General features: G+C 50.3%; 2 protein-coding genes and 1 long non-coding RNA gene across 4 annotated transcripts in view; 1 reads left to right on the top strand and 2 right to left on the bottom strand.

Moving 5' to 3' along the window:
- ULK2 (unc-51 like autophagy activating kinase 2) overlaps nt 1–8,255 on the bottom strand; it is a 37,919-nt gene extending 29,664 nt beyond the window's left edge. Inside the window, exons 1-3 of the mRNA XM_062012592.1 lie at nt 7,477–8,255; nt 6,131–6,223; nt 4,871–4,912 (exon numbers count right to left, since the gene is read on the bottom strand). Coding sequence (XP_061868576.1) covers nt 4,871–4,912; nt 6,131–6,223; nt 7,477–7,569 — 228 coding nt within the window. The 5' untranslated portion in view covers nt 7,570–8,255. The remainder of the gene's footprint in view (nt 1–4,870; nt 4,913–6,130; nt 6,224–7,476) is intronic.
- On the top strand, nt 7,230–12,968 carry LOC133627389 (uncharacterized). The gene is made up of 2 exons (XR_009820133.1): nt 7,230–7,606; nt 12,782–12,968. It is a non-coding gene; the product is annotated as an uncharacterized LOC133627389 (long non-coding RNA).
- A 791-nt stretch (nt 12,969–13,759) lies between these two features.
- Nucleotides 13,760–21,369, bottom strand: NLE1 (notchless homolog 1). 2 transcript variants are annotated; one of them, XM_062012593.1, is made up of 12 exons: nt 20,984–21,369; nt 20,677–20,894; nt 20,493–20,572; nt 20,128–20,204; nt 18,842–18,939; nt 17,416–17,608; nt 16,505–16,640; nt 16,153–16,199; nt 15,823–16,025; nt 14,865–15,024; nt 14,706–14,776; nt 13,760–14,313 (listed from the first exon to the last, which is right to left on the bottom strand). In XM_062012593.1, the coding sequence occupies exons 1-12, from the start codon at nt 21,122–21,124 to the stop codon at nt 14,301–14,303; spliced, it is 1,437 nt and encodes a 478-aa protein (XP_061868577.1). In that variant the 5' UTR covers nt 21,125–21,369; the 3' UTR covers nt 13,760–14,300. The 2 variants fall into 2 exon arrangements, 1 of the variants encoding a protein (XP_061868577.1); XR_009820132.1 differs by lacking the exons at nt 13,760–14,313; nt 14,706–14,776 and having other exon boundaries at nt 14,958–15,024; nt 15,366–16,025.
- Nucleotides 21,370–22,707: the final 1,338 nt, after the last annotated feature.

Here is a 22,707-nt window from a genome sequence, read left to right as displayed (position 1 = left end):
TCCAAAAAGAAGTCAAAACATCCTTGGTTACTTCTGACAGCTGTTGCTAGAACTGCAGCGTACTCACAGAAATATACCCTACATTTCTTCTTGGTTAGGAAGTCCTCCTTTAGAACAAGCTGAAAGTCTGCAGCAAGCTCTCAGCGAGCTGCCAAAGCAGAAACTGTGGCAAATAGTTACTGTATTTTTGCCCAAAGTCTGTTTAGTTGCAGTTTATGATCAGAGTCCCAAGAGCAGGCAAGTTAACCTGATAGCTTGTGCACTGCTATTATCAGATTAATTGTGATTTGTTAATTTGTGCCATGCTTGGTTTAATTTTTTTAGCCAGGAATACACTTTTTTTCTTTCTTTTTTTCTTTTGAGCATTAAATACATTTCGCAAAAGTTCTAGTGAGTTAGTGAAAAAGGATTGGTCCAGATCTTAGAGCTCTTTCTCACTGTATTACAGATACTCTTTGTTTTCCTTTGCAACTGCACCACAGTGGTGGCTTCCAACAGGTTCAGCTCCTAACACTTAAAGGACCGCTAATTTTGTTAGTTCTGACAAAATGTTAAATCTCAGACTAAATGTCACTTGACATTTGCCTATAGGACTCAAAGAGCATGCATGCTGCCAATTATTCACATAAGAGAGCAATCAGTCACGGAGTGAAGTACCACAATAGCCATATCACTCATTTTTTGTTATGTGAGATGTTGTACTTTAATACATATGGGAGGTAGTGAAGAGAGTGGCCCACTGCACAGCATAAAGGACTGACAAAACTGTTCACATCACACCAAACATTTAACATACTTGCATACTACAACATCTCCTGAAACAGTTCTGAAATACAAATTACAGCATCTGGGCACAGCAGGTAAGCTAATGATTGCATAGTAACTTTGAACTCTTTAGTTCTGTGGGCCAAAACAAATTCTAACTGGTTGTCCCTAACCTTCAATGCCCACGCTGGTGTCAGACCTTGCAGTGAGATGTTGTCGTAACCACCCCAGCAGCTGGCAGCAGCTACCACTGAGGATTTCAACACTTTCACAATTTCTACAAGGCAGGATATTTCTTATCTGAACAGCATGTTTTCATATGACTATTTCCACAGACATTGAGGATGGATACAGACAAACACAAAGGCCTTAATCAAAGAGCTAAGAGAAAAAATAAAGATGTCAAGACATCCTCATTGAAAAAAGAGTTCAGAACAGCTATGGTGAGCGTAAGGAGGCAATCAAAGCTATGAGACAAGAGCACACACCAGAATGCTTGAAGCAGATTGCCTCAAGAAGAAATGTATGCAACACTACCAGACCAGCTGGAGGCCTTGGGCAAACCAAAAAACAACATTTAATACCCATTGGCAAAACAATAGGTATAGATAAATAGAGTTCCTTTCCTAAGCATCCCTAGCAAGATCTCATAGCCACTTGTAAGTAAAGGTGTAGGTACCAGAAGGGCCACTGGCTTTGTTCCCACCAGCTTTCACCACTTTCAAGGGCAGCAGAAACACCTGCACTTATTTTGTCTGCTATGTACCAACAGGCTAAGACAAGAAATCATTTCTGTTCAGATACTGTTTCTCCAATAACACACTAGAAATTAGTTCTCCCTAAACTACTGTTCAAATAACAAACCTCAGGCTCCATACAGTGAGGACATTAATTCATTCTTCTAAAATGCTATCTCCAAGACACATTACAGGCTTTCATTCCAACGGCCGACATTCTGAAGAGGTTTTGAATTAAATTATTTGCTAAAACAGGCACTGTCTGGCACTGTGCAAGAGATTAGTTCTACTCAGCACACACTTGGGATCATGAACTGCACAAAACTGTAAATTTGGGTCCTAAATATAGCACATTCCAAATAACTTACTGATACCTTCATACTTCAGTAGAATACTTCATCCAAGGACCTCAATGTCCTTTATGCTAGTGAGTTAGGGGTTGTTTTGGACTCCTTTTGCTTTTGGGAAATAAAAGTAAAAAAAATTGGGGATTCATTTCCCCAGTCAACTCAATCCAACACTGATCTTTTGCAGGATGAATGACATCCCACAGCACCACTATGGGAAAAGAGCTATACTCTTACACCATTTTAGAGACTCGGGAGGTTTTTTTGTCCTTGAGCACTATCAAACTTTTGGCCAAGAAGATAAGTAAAAAATGCCTCACTAGGTTATATCTTGCTATCCATCTATCACCTTCTGAGGTTTTTTAGCATTTCATTTTATGAAAAAACTAACCTCACATTTAGAGGTGAGCTGCATATGTTTATTTTTCAGAGCCCTATCACTGCAAAAAAGGTCTCCGGCCTCTTGAGATAGCACAAACAGCAACAGAATGCTCTTCCTACGTAAAATGCTTAACTGCAGATGAAACCTGCCAGTGCTGCATGTAACTGCCTCATGGAAATCAAGGGCAATTATCATGCTGGCACCAGAACAAAAGATTTTTATGCAGACCACTGCACACAGAACATGAACAGCACATCGACTCATTCAGGTGTATCTGCAGATGAATGGGCATTTCTAGTAATTTAACTCAGTGGCCCCTGTAACACATCACAATGATCTTCATTGGAGCTGAAGCAACAGCAATGTAGAAGGTTTTAAAACGTTCATACACTATCAGCAGAGTGGTTCACAAGTTCTCAGAGCTAATTAAAACTTTAATGGTGTATCTATAGTTGTTACAGTGACTTGTGTGGCTGGTCACAGATCATGCAACAGGGACACACTATAAATGAACAGAGATGAAAGAGAAGGAATCTAACTACCACCCATGAAAACAATTCCAAATGAAACCTTTGCCAATATGTAAAATAATAACTACCTTTTCATTCTCTAACTTAAAAGATATATTCCAAATTGCTCAAAGTTCTGCCATCAAGTACAAATAATTTCCATTAATATTGTGAGATGTACAAAGATTTATTCTTCACTGCAATTAACCCACACTTTGTTCACTTAGTTCTGTCACTTACTTTGCACACCATCCTTTCTATCTAAAAACTCAGCACCACAATCAGTTCTTGGATTCTTCAGCTAAATGTTTTTCTGAACAGTGCATCTGAAACATGAGCATTTCCTTATTTCAAACTGTCTAAGAAAAACTTCAGACCAACAGAACTATAAAAATAAAGCAGACTCCCAGTCACACTGAGAACTTCCTACTGTGACACAGACTCCACTGGCTCCAGCACTGAGGGAAAAAAATAATAGCTTCTGTAGCCTAAAAATTGCTTGAAACCCTAAGGTCTTATCTGCTGTACTATGTCACTATGTTCACAAAACTACGGCAAACAAAAAAGGCAGAACACGCTAGAACATGAAATGCTAAAGAAAATTGGTAGGTGTAACAACCTAAAAGACATGTGAATGCCTCACATAGTGTTCGTTCTTTCTGGGCTATAAATTAATGTAATGACACAAGCTAATGATGTATAATATTTCACAAACATAGCCCTGTGCAGAGAGGGAAAGGCTTATTTGTGTGTCACGTTCTTTAGATCCTTATTTTGCAAAGCAATTTCTTCTACAGAAGTAGCATCTTATTGCCAAGCTTTATGTCTGCCATGAATGTGTTTGAAATATATCCAAAGTATGTCACACAGGTTTTCCCTTCTCTTTGCTTTAACTGTTTGTTTTATTTCAATGCAAAAGTCAGTGACAACAACATCCCCTTCTCAACTGGACAGTACAGGACTAATCATTCAAGAAGTCCTATTGATCTGAGGACATCCTTTCCTGTGGCAAAGAAAAACATAGAAGTTCTGTTTTCCAATAACCTTTAGGTAAAGAAATCATATGCAACAGACAGCTCTGTCCTTTCTTCCCTCGTGGATGTTGTGTGTGTGAAAAGAAACAAGAGTCTTTCCAAGACTTAGAAGATACACAATGTTAAATCGTCAAAACACAGATCTAGTCAACTACCTTCAGGTTGAGCTGCAAAAGCAACCTTCACATATAAACAACCATAAATTATAAATGTGAAATTCAGTCGCTTACTCACACACCAACACTCTCAGTCAACAATTCCAGTTTCTTTAAAGATGTCTGGATACACTAAATTTAGGATGCTGAGAGATTGTTTCCACTTAGCAATACTCAGGAAAAGCTGGTCTCTTCAAGAAGCATAAGAGACTATACTTTCTCTCTCAGAGCTGCTAATATAATCCAAACTGCAGTTCTGAAGTCAAGACCCAGAAGGGAGAACAGTCTACACATGCAAATGGAAAGTTCTGATGCAGTTTGTTACTACTATGAACACAGTCACTTTGTACCACAGTAAAAGTTGGTACATGTCCTGTAGCACTGCACACATCTCAAAGATGCTGCTCCTTTACTACAATAGGGTGTTTTAAGTTATGTTGACTTCTTAATGTTCATTACTAGCATGTTTTCCTTCAGGTGTATTCAGTTCTTAACCACAAACATCCCCTTTCCAATTAAATTAGAAGGCCAAGGAAACAAAGCTAACTCAGGAGGCACAGCTACCGCCACCAAAAGAGCTCCCAGTCCAGCCACCTGACACTTCTTCTCTGGAGACAAGCCCAAACTAAACAAACAGCCTCTGCAGAGGTTCTCAGGCTGCCACTTGCCCCTGCTGCCTGGAAGCAAACCGTATTCCTCACTTTTGGCTTTCTATCCCAACTGTGCATCTTGCTTATTAGGAAGAGACAAGTGCATAGTTTGTTGAGGATGAGAGAACTCCCCTGGTCACTGCTAGGGAGTTGGGTTTCTCTTTCTAAATACCAAACTGATTGTAGCAACAAAATATATGGCCATTTAACATTTCCTCTGCAGTACACATATATATGCACTGCATTTTCATCAAAATTTAAAGAAGAAAAAGGCATCAAAATCTCTTTTACCTGGACATCATAGAGAGCTACTATGTTCTCATGCTGAAGTTCCTGTAAAACAAAATATTTGTGTTATGGGAATAGCCTGGAGTTTTTATTATTATTAATAATAATTTCACATTCCATGTGAAAATTAAAGAGGACTAAATTCTACAGTGAAATGTAGCACCTTTTTTAAACCATTTGATGGAATTTGGAGGAAATCCCAGCTATTTAGACAACATTTACAGGAATAGGAGATCAGGCGATATCTTCAGAGGTCATAGTAACATTTGGTTCTACAACTATGTCTTGTTACACAAAGTACTACAGCACAAGATCCTCTAATGAGTACTGAAAACTGATTGAATCTTATTTCATAGACTCAATTTCTTGCTTACTAGAATAACCAACCACACTATGTTCAAGTCAACCTTACTGTTCAACAACAGAAAGGAAATCAAACCAAATAGCCTCAAATAAAACTCACAGGACAGCTTATGCAATTATTTGTAACTGCTCAAAAAACCATTAGTCTTTGCTAAGTACTTGCAGCACACTAATATACTCAACACCACAATTTCTGGTACAAAATAAACGTACTGGGTATGTTTATATTGGGATACAAAATAGTGGTGTATCTCAAGAAGCTTGGAAACAGAAAGAAAGCAGCACTTATCATCATCGTGAAGCTACAAAAAAGGAGATGTGGCGAAGTTCAGAGAGCAGAGAATGCCAAGAGGCCATCCAAGGATTCGTTTCCACAAAACAGCATTGAAAGAATAAAAGATGCTCTGTTTTATTTCCTTCATCAGAGCCACACATCACATTTTAAATCAATCAACACAACTCAGAAGTGGGAAGACTGCTTCAGGAATCCAATTCACCACGCCAGTCTCAGCCATCCTGCCGTCTTTGAGCAAAGGAGATGAAGAAAGATCAAAGACTGATGTTTTACCCTCAGCTATGACTTTTGCCATATGCACATGAGCCATCCTGAAGGACAAAGCTTTCTACTAATGCAAGCAGCAAACCAAACTGATTAGTTCTACAAGACTTTTACACTCTTAACTAAACAACACGCCCATAACCTGTTCTGAGACCATTTCCAGAACTTTTCCTTTTTTTGTCTTGGTCTTTTTAGTTCTGGATTTCTTTTGGAACTAACAAAGAAACAAAAGGCAAGAACAGCAATTACTGTGATACTGTCCATGACCCGGAATGAACTAGGTCGAAAGTCTCTTGTTTTTCAAGTAAAGCAGCTTTAAAAATCACTGCAAATTAACATACCTTTAAGATTTTTATTTCTTTTCCAAGTAGGATTTGTGACTTTGACAAGTTCTTTTTGTTAATACTCTTTATGGCTACTTCCCAATCAGTTTTCTGGAAGGAAACAAACAAAGTACTGTCAGTGTTGTGTTTTTTTAACTTTATCCAAGATCACCCCTACTCTACCCACCAGTGATTACTACCTCACATGACACCATCAAGAACTATTTAAGTCCACAATAGCTTAGACAGCTATTAAAATCCAGCCACAGCTACACTGCATTTTCATGGATTCAAAAGCATTTAGAAAACAAAAGAAGTAATAATATCCCAATTATTTTTGGTAGTGGTGCTACTTGTTTGCTTTTCAGTCCTCTCCCAATTGAATGAGTTGCTTGTACTCTAAGGACTTGTCATTTTCAGTCTTCTTACGCTCTACAGCTGAAAACTGCACAAGAAAAGTTCTCGATTTTAATTAAACATATATTGTCTATTTATATATTATCTAAAAATTAATTACTTATTTGTCAGGTGAGAGCAAATCTATTGGCCCTGAAAGTTTCCATTTTCCTTTCTCCTCTTTTTTTTTTTAAGCCAAAAATCACTGCACTGTGCCTCTCCAAGTTGTGAGTACTGCCCTAACACTCCAACGTGATAAGTCTGAGGAGCTGTTTTCTGGAAAGCAAAGCACTTTAGACACCAGCACCAGAATAAACTCTCATAGCATCAAGAAGCCCTAAAGCAACTATGAATATCTGGGGTGACAAGCGAGCCACGCCAGGAAACCAGACACCTCTGAATTTAAGAAATCTTCAGCCAATCCCAAAGGAGACCATTTTCCATTAGATCCTTCGTTATCCAGCGAGATAAACATGACCCTCCTGACAAACAAAGGGCTCAGCCTCCCATACCGCTGCAACTCTCCGCTCGCCGTTACGTTAGGCAGCTAGCACCACTTGGGAAAGCAGATATGTGGTTGTTTTTTCAAGAGGAGGTTGAAAAAAAAAAAAAGACATGAAAAAAGAAAAAAAGGGTTTCTAGAGGCCCGGGGCCGGCTGCTCGGCTCTCGGGCAGCCGCGGGCTCAGGCTGCAGCAGCCGGCCGGCCGCCGGGGCTGCCCCGGGCGCAGGCCCGGCCCAGGGCCCCGCCACCCCCGCCCCAGCACCTCAGCCCACCCCACCCCGCACCTTTCTCTCTTTTTCTCCCCAAATAACGACAGACCTCCCCAGAGGGCACCCACCCGCCCCGACTCCCGGCTGTCACCCGCAGGGAGGTGCTCTGATCGGCTGCAGCCCCGCGGAGCGACCCCGACCCCGGGTTGTGTAACCAGCCCCGCTCCGGCTGCGAGCGAAGCCCATCGCTGTTTACCTTGCGGTGGCGACCTTTGAAGACCACAGCAAAGGCTCCGTGTCCTATCAGGTCCTTCTTGCTGTACTCAAAGTCCCCCACCACCTCCATCATCCCTCAGCGGGGCATGAAGCCCCGGGAAGGAAAGAAGGTGAGAGGGGAAAAAAAAAAACAAAGGGGCTCTTCCTCCAGCCGAGGCAGCTACAGCCGCCTCACGGCAACCGGCGGCGGGGTGGGAGCCTGCCCCTCTCCTGGCTGCCCCCGGCGGCGGGGGCAGCTCCTCTCATACCGCGGGGGCAGCCGCAGACCCCCAGGCCGGCGGGGCTGCTGCAGGGCGTCTCCGAGGCGAGGGGCTCCGTCTGGCATGGGGAGGGCAAGGCGGGGAGGAAGGGCGGGGGGAGGAAGGCTCTCAGGGGCCGGGTGTGAGGGGACAGGGCGGCATTGGCGCCGGGACGACGAGCTTTCTCAGCGGTGAAGGGGGCTCCGAGGCCTGCCGCTGCCCGCCCCCATGAGCCCGCCACAGCGGGGGCTGCCGGCGCCGCGGCCTCTCTCAGGGACCGAGCCCCAGAGCATCCGGCGACAGGCGCGGCCCGCGGCTCCGGGGGTGGCTGTCGCTGTCTCCGCCGCACGGCCCGCAAGAGGGGAGGCAGCAGTAAGGGTGCGGGGTAAGGGGTCTCTCAGGCCGCCGCCGCCACCGCCTCCTGCGGCTCCCGCCGCTCCGCCAGCGCCTCCGCAGCGACCCTCCGGCAGCCAGCCCCGTCTCCGAATACCGGGCCCTCCGCGCCACCCCAGGCATTTTATAGGCCGCATCGCGCAGGCCCCGGCGCTCGGCTGCTTCCGCCAGCGGCCAAAGAGTGCCTCACCCCGTTTAACCCGGCGGGAGCGGAGAGCGCTCCGCGCCGGCGCCCCCAGCCTCCCCTCAGCCCGCGGCCCGGCCCTTATCGTCCCCTCACGGAGGGCGGCGGCCTCAGCCGCGGGGAGCAGCCTGTGTCCTCTGAACTGAGGTTAGGAGGCCAATCCAAGGTAAGCCTCCTCCACACCTGGTGATCACTTTCAACGCTGTATTTTGCTCTAGCCCTGTTCTGTGGCCCACCTGCCAGCGAGCACAGAGCCCAGGGGCCGCAGGAGCAGGGGGTGCGCCAGAGGTGCCCTCAGCGAGGAGCGGGGCAGGGCGAGCGCTGGGGCAGTCACGCAGCTGCGGGGTGGCAGGAATTCGATCGTCCCTTGCTGCCAGGGCAGTGATACAGCTTACCCAGCACCTCCAGGGTCACACGCTCTCGGCCCTTAGTAAGCAAGACTCTTACGTCAAACCTCAGATAAGGAACTTAAATGAATGGAGAAGGAATGGAGGAACAAGCATGCAAAGTGCTGTGAGACAAAGGCTTCAAGTTCCTCGCTCTCTTTATAAGGAGAAATATGTCTGTAATTTACAGCCTTTGCCCCCCAGCACTTTTAGATCAGCCTGGGGCTGTTTACAGCAACACGTACAAACATTACAAAAACCAACCAGGCACCACACACCAGTCACATGGAGCCTTTGACCTTCACCTCAAGATCTACATAATTACTTTCCATTCCTCACTGCTGTCTTCCCCTTCCCCTCTGTCTACGTTCTCTGCCACACCACCTCTGCATCCTGGAGCTGTTTCAAGGCTCCCTGATAGTCCCATCTGCCCCAGACCTCCTCAGCACCCCGACACCACAGGATTAAACCCTTCACTGAAGTTACAGTTGGCCCATAATGCGCATCAGAATCAAGCAGGACAGAGCTCCGACCCCACATTCTTGTGCTGGGCCTTCTCATGTGATAGAGGGTCTGCTTTCAGGGCTGACAGATCAAAACAGACTGAGCAGAGTTATGCAGTTGGTTCTCTCCCTGTTCTTCGTTTATCTCTTCACTTTCAGGTACTCAAAAGCAAGCACTACTGGAGCTCTGTGCCATTTCAAAACCTCCACAGCTGAACACTTCCCCAAAGACAATACACTTAGACTAAAAACATATTCAGCTGGAGATACTTAAGGGAATACTGACAGCTTTGTGAAGGACATTTTAAGCTCTGGACATTACATGGAGACATCAGAGGATTCCTAAGACATCTGTTTTCTGCCAAAGAGAACCAAAGGGCTTTAAGACCCCTCAAGACTTTGGGGTTTTAAATCTCCTCTTTGTTTTCTGAAGTTCAGAGCTCTCATCCAAAATCCATTCATGGCACCACTCTAACAAAACAGAGAAAGAGAAGCTGACCAACTAATTTCAGCATCTCTGAACACCCCCGTGGAATAAACAAGATGTAAATATATTCCAAGTTAATCATAAATTAAGGTGTTGGTAGTAACACAGAGGTTTCCTAGTATGCATTCACAGTGCCCCTTTAAAAGCAGGAAAACCCCCACAAGTCTCAATGTGTTAACTATTCTGATCTGGAAAATCATTTCCCTGAGAACTGGCTGTTTATTGCCATTCACATTCAGTATTAATCCTCTCAGCATCCCCCTGTATCCTCACCCAAAGTCAAGCTACATTTTAGGGAAGATAAAAAAACCCACCCAAATAATCCAGACAGATGCCTTTAGAACAGAATAAACCCACTTCAGGAATTTCCAAGCCATCCATTCTGCATGACACTTCAAAACCCAGACACATTTCCCTCGGGTGGCAGCATGTCTGATGTCCTTTTGTCCTCCTAATGGGGCTGGAGCCCTCCAGCAGGTTTGTTTCAGCACAGCAAGGACAAAACAGCCAGAAGTAGGGAGGTTTGATCAGAATAACTAAACACACTGCTGTCACTCTGGGATTCGAAGGGGATCTGAAGGGCTGAAGTATGAGATGAAGGGCTGTGGGATTTGCATGCAGGTCATTCATTTGAGCTGAGTCCTTGATTAGCATATCAGGGAGAGTTTGGAGGTGTCAATATTTCCAACAATGGTGGACTAGAATAAACTTACTTACAAACAGTCCCTTCATTTGCTTTTGCTGCTGAAAGAGGTCAGAGAGAATGGACTGAATTCACACATCTTCCCTGGGTCTTCCCCAAAGGCAGCCTGGGAGAGTGATGCAGGATAATCCCACAGGGCTCCTGCTGCTCCTCCCTTGCCCAAGGGACACACAGATACTCAGCATTTAGCACTGGCAGCACTCAGGGGTGATGCTCTCTCTGCTCTGAGAAGCCACACAGCAGGACAGCAAAATACTCCCTGTGCTCAAAAAGCACAGCAGGGCAGTAGGCACCAGCACCATGTCTGAAGGACCACAGTGATCCTTCAAAGGTACTGTGTTCCTGAGTTTACTTTTAACATCACATGGTGCAAGAGCTGCAGCTCACTGACAGAGACCACCAGCAAAGTCCAACCATTTACAGGGTCATGGTGAAGAAAACACAGAAACACAGCACTGGAGATTGTGGCTCTTTCCCAGCTGCACCACATTGGTTCAGCCAAATTAGTCCCTCAGAAACATCATCTGAACAGTGCCTGGGTTGACCCAAACCAAAGCAGAAAGATGACTCCTTTTCCTAAACTTCATGCAGAACAATGAATGAAAGTTAACTGTTTTCTTCCTGCATATAAAGATTTCTCTTGTACCTCTCCCCAGGCTATAAACATGCACATGGCAGTTAAATCACTGATCTGAGAAGACATCAGCAATACGAACATGTGGCTCCAAGGACCCTGGACCCACAGAGCACGACATGTACACCAGTTGGCCAGCCCTCCTGCATGGATAAGCAGAACACACAGCACCCAGAAGAGTCTTCAATAAGGATGCTCAGGCCTCACTTACCTAAATCAACCCCCAAAGGCAGGAATCTGGCAGCATCCTGCTCATCTTACCGCTTCCCCACACAATCTATTTCACTCTAGTCCTTATCATTTTCTTCTCTCCATCCCTCCCTCCCTCATACCCAAGGATTTATTAGGCAGGTAAACCTTTCTCTGAGGACTGGCAGGCTTCCCAGTCCTTACCATCACTGTCCTCCCACTGGGGATTTGTAACAAAATTAATGGTGGCATTGGCTGAGCTATCACAGCTTTTAAAGGAGAAAGTGTCAGAGGGCTCCACAGGAGAAATGGTTACTGGATATGCTTCAAATTCTTACACTACCAGTGAAAAATCATGCCCTTGTGAGGCATACCTGTGCGGTACACTTCACAAGCAACTTGGGAGAAACTGGACTGAAACACAACAGATACAGAGATTTCTAACACACAGCAGGGGAGAAGTTCAGGCGCTTCAGTAGGTTTTTTGTGGTGAGGTTAGTGATGCAGCTCTCAGAAAAGCAATCAGAAAGCTCCAACCTGCCTTCCAGATGTGTCCTTTCATAAAAATTAGCTAATTAAAGCTCACATCACCAGCAGAGTGAGGGAGGTCACAGCTCTGCTTTGCTTCCTGCCAAAAACAAAGCACCTCTAAAGGGCAGCAGCTCTTCCTCAGTGCCCAGGAAATGCCACATCCCAGTAAATGGGGAGGAATGACTTGGGAACAGGGCTGGAACAGGGCCAGCACTTAGTATGCATGAAGGCTGGTATTGTAGGAATGATAAAAATAGAGACAGCTGCTTAGATAGGAAAATACCATTTGGTCTGTGTGCAAACCCATCACGTAACGTGCTTCAAAATCTACCTGCTCAGGTCAAAGAAAGGGTAAAGCTGAGATATTGATGTGAACTTAGCTGCAAGGCCCTCTCTTCCATCAAGGTCTCCCCTTGCTTTGGAAAAAACCTCTGCTCCAGCTTTAGGAAGGTGGGGTTCAACCAGGCTCTGCTGGGTGCCCAAGATCACAGCAGCAGAGCCTGAAGGGACGGCAGGAGCACAGCCAGAAGGCACAGACATCGCTGTGGTTTGGAAATCAGTGGACAAGAGCGTGGTCCTTAGGTACACATACCCACAGCCAGGCCAGTCCTGCAGCCAGGATTGCTTCCTCCAGCTCTGACATCCCCACTTTTAACACAAAACACACCATGGACTAACAGGACAGGGGATTTGTGCAGCACTTTGGCAGAAAGCAGAGAAGGATGCTTCTTCGCTTGGAAAAGAGCCAAGTGCTACCAGGAGCTGCAGAAGCTGCAGCTTTCAGCAAGTCAAATCCAGAGACAGAGAGCTGAACTCCTGGGGGTGAACTGTTTCCTTTAACACAGGCAATCCAGATAACTTGACCACCAAGCAGGTTTCTCAGTTGTTAGCACGAGATCCGTGTCAGCTCCATGTGTGTTTCTCTCCTTCCCAAGGGCACAGCAGCGTGGGGAGGCAGAATTATCAGCTACAGTTTTACATCACCCTGTCCCACAGCATTTACCTTAATGAATTACAAAAGCTTTTGTTTATGCAGATGGATGCAACACAGCCTTCACTGTCAGCAAGAACCAGCTGGAGAAAGAACCTCCAGGATATTGAGCTCTTCCCAAAAGATCCCATGAAGACAGAGCCTGCTGACTTGGCTGGCAGAAACAGACACTAACAAGAGGAACCACAACTTTGTGCTCTCTGTTATATTAAAGGTTTAAGCCTTTCTTCCAGACTTTTGTTCACCCCAACCTTTGCACACAAGCAAATGGTCATTACTGCACCATCCCCTCTTAAATCTCCAAAGCAATCCTGCCAGCAGGAACAAAACCCTAAAATGCATCCCCTGCAGCTGGGAGGCATCTCAGACCCAAACTCCTGTTTGGAGTTATTGCAAAGTAACTGCAGGATGAAGGCTACAGAGACTATTTTGGCTTTCATGCTAACCTGCTGCAGCTAAGTCTTGCAATATAATTTCTACTCCTAATAATCACATCTTGATTTCCACTGTTTCATAAGCATCCTTGAAATAAACACTAAATCCAGGTCTAGTCACACCTCGTGACTGTTGGAAGCCTGACTTGACTTATAAAAAGGCTCATAAGGGAGGTTACAAATATATAGCTGACAGTGTGAGCCCTTCTCACCCACTGGGCAAGTAAATGCACTTGAGATATTCCAGAAGCCAACTCTGTGCAATGGAAGTTTTGCCATTTAGTGTGACAGCCCCAGCCCTGCTGTCAGCATGTATCCAGGCCAAGGGACAACCACCATCCAAAATGCCTGTTCCATTCTCCCCCTTCCTTCCACAACCCCCCTTCCTTCTTCCCAGGCCAGCAGTGGATGGGACACAGGCACTCTCTTCCTTGTTCAGAGGCACAAGTGCCACTGAGACCTGAAAATTTTGCCCAGCTCTAGCAGTTGCCTGTGTCTGTTGCCCCCTGAACAAATGAAGGAGTTACTTGCTGGGAGCATGGAGGATCACTAACAGATAACACTTGACACAGCCCATAGGGAATTGGGCCAAGTGGAAAGACAAAACTTTACTGGAATGAGAACCCCCAAGACCTTACTCTCAGCAAACCTTTGTCCCAGGCAGGCATCTGAGCACAATTCTGCAGTGTAGTGATGTGCTGAATCTTCCCCTTCCTCTCTCCTTCTCTGAAGGTCACACAAGGACAACCCTTTCTGTTCCCACTAAAAGCCTCTTCTCCACAGGATTCTCCACATAGCAAGAAAGGGCAAGAGCCATCCCACCCTTCACTTGTCCCTTTCCAGGTGGCAGGTTACTGTAAGGCTGAAATCTTAATAAAAAACCCACTGAGATAGAGGCACATGAAATCCCTCCTGTCATGTTCAGAGGAAATGATCCTGGAGAGGAACAGCTCTTCATAAGAACTACACTTAAAATTTCCTTCAGTCACTGTAAGGAAAGAGTCCATGAGGGTGAATGGCCACAGGGACCATGGAGTCGTGCTGGAGTCAGCCTCCATCGTCCATCCCAGGCAGACTGCACCGAGGACAGGTCGGCTCAGGTTGGGCCCAGCAGCTTCACATCCCTGCTCCTATCGGCGCCATCTGCAAGGGAAAGAGCTGCTGAGTCCCTGTGCTCCTGCATCAGCCACGGCCAAAGGGCAGCCAGCTCACGGGGATTTGGCTGGCTGTGTAACTGGGAGACAGGGGAAGGTGAGAAAGGAAGGGTCTGACCGACTGGTCCAACTGTTCCTTCCCCCTCTCCAGGAGCCAAAACGTCTGAGTCAAATTTCACCCCTGCCTGCTCAGTTGGAGGGACTCTGCTTTCTAGTCATCTCCCCAGGGACAGCAGCAGCTCCTGCTCTGAGGGAGCTCGTGTCTCTGGGCTGGAATTTGGCCTGTCTGCAAGCAGAGCTCATGTCCCAGCCATGCAGGTGTCTGCAAGGAGACTGCAGCTCCAAAGGACACACGCAGTAGCTGCAATATGGGTTACTCACATCCGCAAACACTTGTCCTTCCCTCCACTTGCCACCCTCTGTCCGTCCGGGCTCCAGTCCGTGGCATACACCTGGTAACGGGGAAAGGCACAGTCACCTCTGCTGGGAGGAGCCATCCTTCCTGCCTCCCTCAAAGACCTCCAGCAGACCCCTCCTCACCTCATCTGCATGGCCAGGAAGATCGATGGCCAGTTTCTTCACCTTGGCATCCCAGACCTTCAGCGTGCTGTCGCTGCTGCCGCTCACCAGCAAGCGGCTGTCGGCTGACCAGGAGATCTGGTACACGGCTGAGACGTGGCCCCTCAGCGATGTCAGGTACCTGGTGGGCAGAAACAGCTCTTAGAGGAGCAGGCAGAGGGGCTTGTTCCAAACCTGCCCTTGCCCAGCCTTCCCATCAGCATAGGATGCCCAGCATGCCCCAAGGCAGCACACCCAGGGCAGTCAGTTGCTGTGCAGTCCATGGGTAGTTCAACCTACAACCCCTCCCAGATGGGCTCAGAGCCTTCTAGAGAATGGCTCTTCCTCTCAGCTCCTCTGCCAAGGAACCCTTATCCAGCAGGCAACTCTACAACATCACTGTACAGGTGTGTCCTTCCTCTCTCTGGCTGTGCTGTCTGGATTTAGAAGGCTTGTTAACATGACTAAGAAACCCAAGCTCACCAGTGTGACAGCTGAGGTACAGGGGAGAACTGCTGCTCATCAACCCTAGCTGCAAGTTAAAAGCTGGACAACAGGAGCATCCAAACACCAACAGCACCACTTGGAACTACAAGGGTTTCCATTGTCCAGTACAAGCTGTTCCTGGCACAGGAACCATTTAAACTGGGTCACTGCACACATCTTCAGGAGATCAGCCGAGTGGAACATCCCAACCCACTGCTGCTCCTGCCTTGAAGAACCCTGAGAGACACTGGCCTGTAGCACAAGATCCACACGAGGGGCTTCCCGAGGTCAGAGACAGACAGAGGCAGAATTATTTGGAGTGAATTCAGGCTACAAAGATGCTGAACACACCAGGGAGCTGCTGGCAGGGACACGGGGGCTGATCTCTGTGAAACCTGTGCATTATGCACAGACCCATGATGGACACCACCTCTGTACCAACCAACCCACTCACTTTCCTGTCCTCCCATCCCACAGCTTTATGGACTTGTCAAAGGAAGCACTGGCTATTGTCCGTGTGTCTGGCGAGAAGAGGACTTGGTTAATCAATGCCTGGTGGCCTGTCATTCTCTCCAGAGGCTTCTTGTCTTCTGCTGGTCTCCAGAGAAACAGTGTGAAATCATCTGACCCCGACACGAGCCTTTCTGGTTCCTGGCCCTGAGAAAGGGACGAGAGAGCCCAAATCTTGTACAAGCCAAGTGCAGCAAGGTCAGATGCACACCAGAGTTTACTGCTTCCACCAGTAATAGCATTAGAAATGCCAGTAGGGGCATAAAGGACTTACCCTGACTTGGTCATACCTCTGCTTTGCCTTGTCCTTCAGCTCTGCCACTGAAAGAGGGAAAGGGGGAAGGGAAGAGAGATTTGAAATCCTTAGGTGAAAGGAAACTTTATAGCCCTGTGACAGCAATTCCAATGCTGGCTCTGTGGCCAAACAGACACATCTGTGGCTCCTCACTCACTTTCTCTTTCCCAGGGGCTATATCGGGAGCAAAAGCCCTTGAAAAGAGAGCAGCCTTCCCAGCCCCCCCAACTGCTCCACATGGATAGGGAGGGTCTGGCCCTGTACATCGCTCTGGCTCATGGCAGCAGTGAGATCTCTCCTCACCAACCTCCCCCAGGGCTGCACCACTTACAGGAGCCTCTCACGTCCTGGGGGTTGATGGTGGCTTCGGCGGGTTCGAAGGCACCGGTGCGGAGAACGTAGTCGGTGCTGAGGGCCATGGTGTTCACCCAGTGAGCGTGGCCCTGCAGGGTGCGGCACAGGACCCCCTGCACACACAACCAGAGACTCACTGCAGCTGGAAAAGACCTTTAAGCTCATCAACTCCAACCCTTCCCCTCACACTGCTGAGCCCACCACTAACCCATGTTCCTCAGCTCTGTGTGTTTGCAATATCTGCAGGGCTGGGGACTCCCCCACCTCCCACGGCAGGCAGGGACAGTGGCTGAAAACCCTCTCAGGGAAAAAGAATCATCTGCTTTGAGAGGGATGGACAGGACAAAGCCAACCTGTGCAGGACCCACTAGATCCACTGAGCTGCAAGGACCAACCCTGAACTTTCCAAACCCTCCTGGCCCAAGCTGCAGGCAGGACTGCAGCCAGGATGAGAGGGGAAGAAACATCATTCTCAAGCTTCAGGAACTGGTTTCTCACAGGGCCTTGCAAAGGACACACCAACACTTCAGGGATGTTTCCAGTTTCCTGCCTCATTTTATGCTTTTCACAGAGTCCCAGCATGGTGGGGGTTGGAAGGGCCCTCCAGAGCTCATCCCCCTGCCAAAGCAGGTTCCCGTTGATCAGAGGGCACAGGAACAGGTCCAGGCACACACTTTCTGTGTTCCAGCTTACATTTTCAACCTTTTAAGGATGAAAACATTGCACAAGAGCTAGCCCTTCCAAATTATGTCATGCAACAGGCTGTGACAGGACAAGAGGACACAGCACCCATTCCACATCTCCATCTTCTAGGGCACCAGCTGTCCCAGGAAAAGCAGACAAAGCTCCAACACAGCGTGTCCAGCCCCTTTCACCCGCTTCACTCACATCCTGGCTCCTCCAGACTTTGATGGTCCTGTCCTGGGAGGAGGAGTAGATCAAGCCATCACCTCCCCACTTGACACACGTCACCGACTGCGTGTGGCTGGTGAGGATCTTGTCACACCTGCCCATCAGCGTGTCCCAGATGCGGACGCTGCCGTCCTTGGAGGCACTTGCCAGGTAGCGACACTCTGGGTTTCTGGGCAACAGGAAGAGCAAACTCATTTGGGCAAAAAGAAGATCAAAATCTCACCAGCTTCAGAGCATTCAGGGCTCCAGAAGTCCATAAAAGACAACGTTCTCTCTTGGCTTAAGATCAGAGAGCTGACTTGCAGAGAACAAGACCCCAGATGCTCCTCCCTAAACCAGCTCTCAGGGCAACCATCAATCCAGGGTAAAACTAGCACCTGAGCTTTGGCAATGACCTTGTTTTCACAGGAGGTAGCTTTAACCAGAAGCCACCACTTTCCCTGGGCAGTAGAACCTGTCTGTTGTCCATGGGCAGCAATGGACCACTTCAGAGGCTGCCAGGGCAGAACACAGCAACATCCATGCACATGGCTCAGGGGAGAGAATTCAACACATTTGGAAGCACTTGACCACAATGCAGCAAGGGCAGGGAAGCCACAGCCCTCTGTCCTTTGCATGAGATCTTTACCACTCAGGATGGTTTTAATGTCAAAGAAAGAGGCCTTGGAACCTGCAGCAGTGAGGAAGAGGTTGCACAGGAACTCGGTGGAGAGTGCAGCTGTCTGCAGACAGAGAAATGGAGCCCTGGCAGGGTCATCTCCCTCCTCTTCATTTCCTCATCCTCCTTTATAATCAGTTTTTGCTAATCCAGTTAATTGTTTGCAAATAGCTGGAGTTTCCTACTAGCAAATTCAATTTGCAGGGCTCTGCTCTGAAGGGGCTCTTTTTCTTTCTTTCTATGTATTTCTACAATGTATTGGATTATTTGCTACAACTGTTCTCCTCTACCCATCTCTCCTACACAGAGCTTTAGCTGATGGAAAGGATAAGGGGATTGCACAGTTAATCAGCCCTTGTAATAAATGAACAGGACAAAAGAGGCAATTGGATGAGTGGGAACGGAGAGCTCTGCAGAGCCCAAGATGGAGCATCACATGGCCAGGCCTCCCCGCTCTCAGCTCACTGGGGACATCAAATGTCTGTCCAACACCATGAAAATGTTGTTTTTCACAGGCAGGCATGTCTTGTGTAGAGGAGAAAAGAGGGGCAGCCTGGCAGTGACCTCCCAGCAACCTCAGGGACTGTGAGCAGTGCCTGGCACTCCAGGCTCTGAGCCAGATGCTTTTTCCTGGCCCACCCTGCACACCCCACTCTGAGCACTGAACAGGAGCACTGCCCTTCAGCTCAGGGTGCTCTTGTCCCCAGGAGCAGAGGGGAAGGGCTGGGCTGCCCAGTCACTTACAAGTGCAGTGGTTCCCAGCACAGACACGTGATCCATTTGGAGTGGCCGGCGAGCACCCGGCCGATCTGACTGCCAGTGGCTGGGTCCCAGAGGAATATCTGCCCAGGAGAGGAAGCAACAGGGTCACGTCAGGCCACACACATCATGTGAAGCCCAGGGACTCCATTTAGAAAGCAGAGGTGTCCTTGGAGCTGCATTTACATTGGCAAAAGCTGGGAGCAGAAAGGGAGGGGACAGGAGGGCTGGATGCCTTTCCAGATCCCTGCAGTCATCAGCTGACATCTCAGAGAATGAGGCCTGACTGCCCTCCTCTCTGCCTAAAATGCTGCTGCTACAAAAATATCTGCCTCAACTCCAAACTGACACAGGTCCCCAAAAAGGCAGCCTGAGCCTTTGATGCCCTGCACCTGGGTGAACATTTGCAGAGATGAAAGCCAGAGAGCACCAAATGATTATCAGGTTCTGGGGGTGGGACACACTCATCTCTTTTTCTTTTCTCCTCTTGACATAAATGTTCATTCAAAGAGCCCAGGAATCAGTCATCCCCTACTTAAGGTGGGAGAAACAGCACAAGCAGTTCCTGGGGTCACATTAAAGCCAGAGCAGCACCAAAGCAGTGCAGAGCCAGACTGGGACAGCAGTGCCCAGCAGCCCCGAGGCCAGAGCGAGCGACATCCCCTCTGCAAACTGCCCACTCGCTTTAAACTGCTCCTGAGTGTTCCTGCTTCCCCTGGCACTTCTGTGTGCACCTGAAGCACATCCATTGCCCCACAGCCCAGAGCAGGGCCACCTTCGTGGGCAATCTGGCTGTGTCTGAGTGGGAGCACGGCAAAACCTGTCTGGGTCAGGCAAACAGCAGCCCTGGCTTGGCCTGGCGATATCTCTTCACACTCCAGACATGTCCCTTGCGATGGAGCTGCCTGCCAAGGACCATATCTAAAGCCTGGACTCTACTGTGCAGAGGGAAAAGCATCTGCCACAGGAGTCTGACTCAGTGGCAAGAAGACTACAAAGGTGACCAAGCTGAAGCCCCAGTTCTAACCCAGCACAGGGCACAGAGACGCTCCTCACAGCCACTGCAACACATCCACGTGCCCAGTTGCTCTGGGGAACGGGAATCCTGCCCACAACAGCTGGGTACACCCCAGAACACACAGCTCCTTGCCCCTAATCCCTCACAGCCCTGTAGCAGCTTTCAGTTCAGCTCAGACAGGGCTGTAGAGGGTCTCCACGCTCACACAGACACCCCTGGGGCCACAGGAAGGGAAGCAGGAGCCAACACGTACCTGGCTGTTCTTGCAGCCCGAGGCCAGCTTCTTGCCGTCGGGTGACCAGGCGATGCTGAGCACCCAGTGCCGGTGACCTGCAGGGAGAGCACCAGCGGGGCTGAGCTGCCACTGGCTGTCCCCAGTGTCCAGCACGTAGCCACCCTGGGGAGGACTGGAGGTGGGAGAACCCTCCCTGGTCCTCCTGGCCAGACCCTCTTCCTCCCCTCTGTTAATCAAAGAAAGATACCCCCACCCTGGGCCACAGTCCCAGCCCATACGGCTCAGGCAGCACCCAGGCTCTGCTGCTTGTCTCCCCAAGCAGAATGGGGGTCCTTGAGGGATGGGTGTCAGTGGCTGCCCTCCCAGGACACCCCCACACTCACCTTTAGCTGTGAACTGCGGTGTCTCAGTGCTCAGGTCCCAGAAGCGGACCGTGGTGTCTCCAGAGCCGCTCGCCAGGTACCTGGGGAATAACGAGGAGCCCAGCTCAGAGCAGCGGCCCAGGGGAGGGGGAACAGAAGCTGCTGCCTCAACCTGAGCCCCTCACCCGCAGCCAGACCCTCGTACTTTCCCGTGGGGCTGAAGGCCACGGAGATGACGGCCTCGGTGTGTCCCTCCAGGGAGCTGGTGCAGCGGGTCACGGCCCGCACCCTGAACACAGCCTGCGGCTGGTAGATGATGTCCAGGACCTTCTCCGTCTCCACATTCTGCCCTGACAGCGTCTTCTCCAGCGACACCACGATCTCGGCATCGTGCACGAAGAAAGCCAGAGGCACCGGCTCATCCTGGGGGAGAAAAGGCGGGAGGGGCAGCGAGGGGTGTCCCGGGGGGCTCCGGGGGTGTCGGGGCAGCGCGGGAAGGGACGGGGTCTCACCTTCTGCAGGAGCGCGTTGCACACCAGCTGCAGCTTATCCGGGGTGATGCTGACCGGGACGTCGAAGGGGGACCCCAGCGACTCGCCCGCCTCGTCCCGGAACTGGACCAGGAGCCGCTGCACGTCCTCGTCCGGCGACATGTCCCGTGGGACAGCGGCTCAGGCGCCGGGACGCGCCCGATGGGCTCACGGCGGCGCCCCCGCGCCCAGACACGTGCGGGGAACGGGAGCCGCGGGGGAGCCCAGCGCGGGCGGGACAGACACGGGAGGAGGGCCGGGGGGAGGAAGAGCCCCGGGGGAGAAGGCGGCGGCGGGCTCAGGAGGCCCCGAACGCCGCAGCCCCGGCCCCGGCCCCGCTCAGCGCCGCCATGTGCGCGCGCCGGAAGCCCCGCCGCGGGGAACCCGGAGCTGCCGCCCCCTGGTGGCCGGCGGTGGGAAGGGACGGTGCTGGGGGAAGCCGGAGCTGCCGCCCCCTGGTGGCCGGCGGTGGGAAGGGGCGGCGCCGGGGGAAGCCGGAGCTGCTGCCCCCTGGTGGCCGGCGGTGGGAAGGGGCGGTGCTGGGGGAAGCCGGAGCTGCTGCCCCCTGGTGGCCGGCGGTGGGAAGGGGCGGCGCCGGGGGAAGCCGGAGCTGCTGCCCCCTGGTGGCCGGCGGTGGGAAGGGGCGGCGCTGGGGGAAGCCGGAGCTGCTGCCCCCTGGTGGCCGGCGGTGGGAAGGGGCGGTGCTGGGGGAAGCCGGAGCTGCTGCCCCCTGGTGGCCGGCGGTGGGAAGGGGCGGTGCTGGGGGAAGCCGGAGCTGCCGCCCCCTGGTGGCCGGCGGTGGGAAGGGGCGGTGCTGGGGGAAGCCGGAGCTGCCGCCCCCTGGTGGCCGGCGGTGGGAAGGGGCGGCGCTGGGGGAAGCCGGAGCTGCCGCCCCCTGGTGGCCGGCGGTGGGAAGGGGCGGTGCTGGGGGAACCCGGAGCTGCCGCCCCCTGGTGGCCGGCGGTGGGAAGGGGGCGGCGCCGGGGGGGACGCGGGTTCGAGGCCGCTGTGGGCCCGTTGTGCGCCGCGGCCGCTCCGGCTCAACACACGGGCGCTGCCCAAAGATACACAACCAGGAACAAAAATACCCCAGCTACCCTCCTCTGCACAGGTGCGTCGGTGCCACGTGGGCAAAGCCCTCGGGGAAAGGGGTTTGCAGCCAGCCCGGGCTGCTCAGGGAGGCTCTCGGGGCTGCACAGCAGGAGGGAACATCTTGCTCTAGGATACACTCACCTCTGCCCCACAAACCTGTAACAGCGAGAAATTCAGAGTCACCCCCTCCAGCACAAAGCAGGGACAAGCAGGCTGAGCACCCACCCCAGCAGCCAAACTCCATCGAGTCAACCACCACGTACAGGCAGAAGAGAAAAAAACCTGGCACATGGGTCCAAATCAACCCTCACTGTACTCACTGGCCCCTGTTCCACAGAAGCAGCTTTGAGAAGTTGGCCCAAGCAGGTGCTTGGGCACTGTACAGGGGTCTGGCATGCTGCCCTCCCCAGAAGAGGCGGGAGAGGCTCTGCCTGGGCCATGGAGCCCTGGCAGGGATTTCTCCCTTCTTATTTTGGAGGGATGTTTTTCTTTTCAGTCAGCACTACAGCTGTTTGCTACCTTCCAACTCCAGATAAGCTGAGCACTGACTACAGCTGAAGGAAATGCAGCCCTGAGAGGTATTTGTGCCAAAGCTGTGGCCTGTAATCCCTAAA

The sequence above is a fragment of the Colius striatus genome, chromosome 20, assembly GCF_028858725.1.
Source record: "Colius striatus isolate bColStr4 chromosome 20, bColStr4.1.hap1, whole genome shotgun sequence".
NCBI lineage: Eukaryota > Metazoa > Chordata > Aves > Coliiformes > Coliidae > Colius > Colius striatus.
This window is presented reverse-complemented; position numbering and strand designations above follow the sequence as displayed.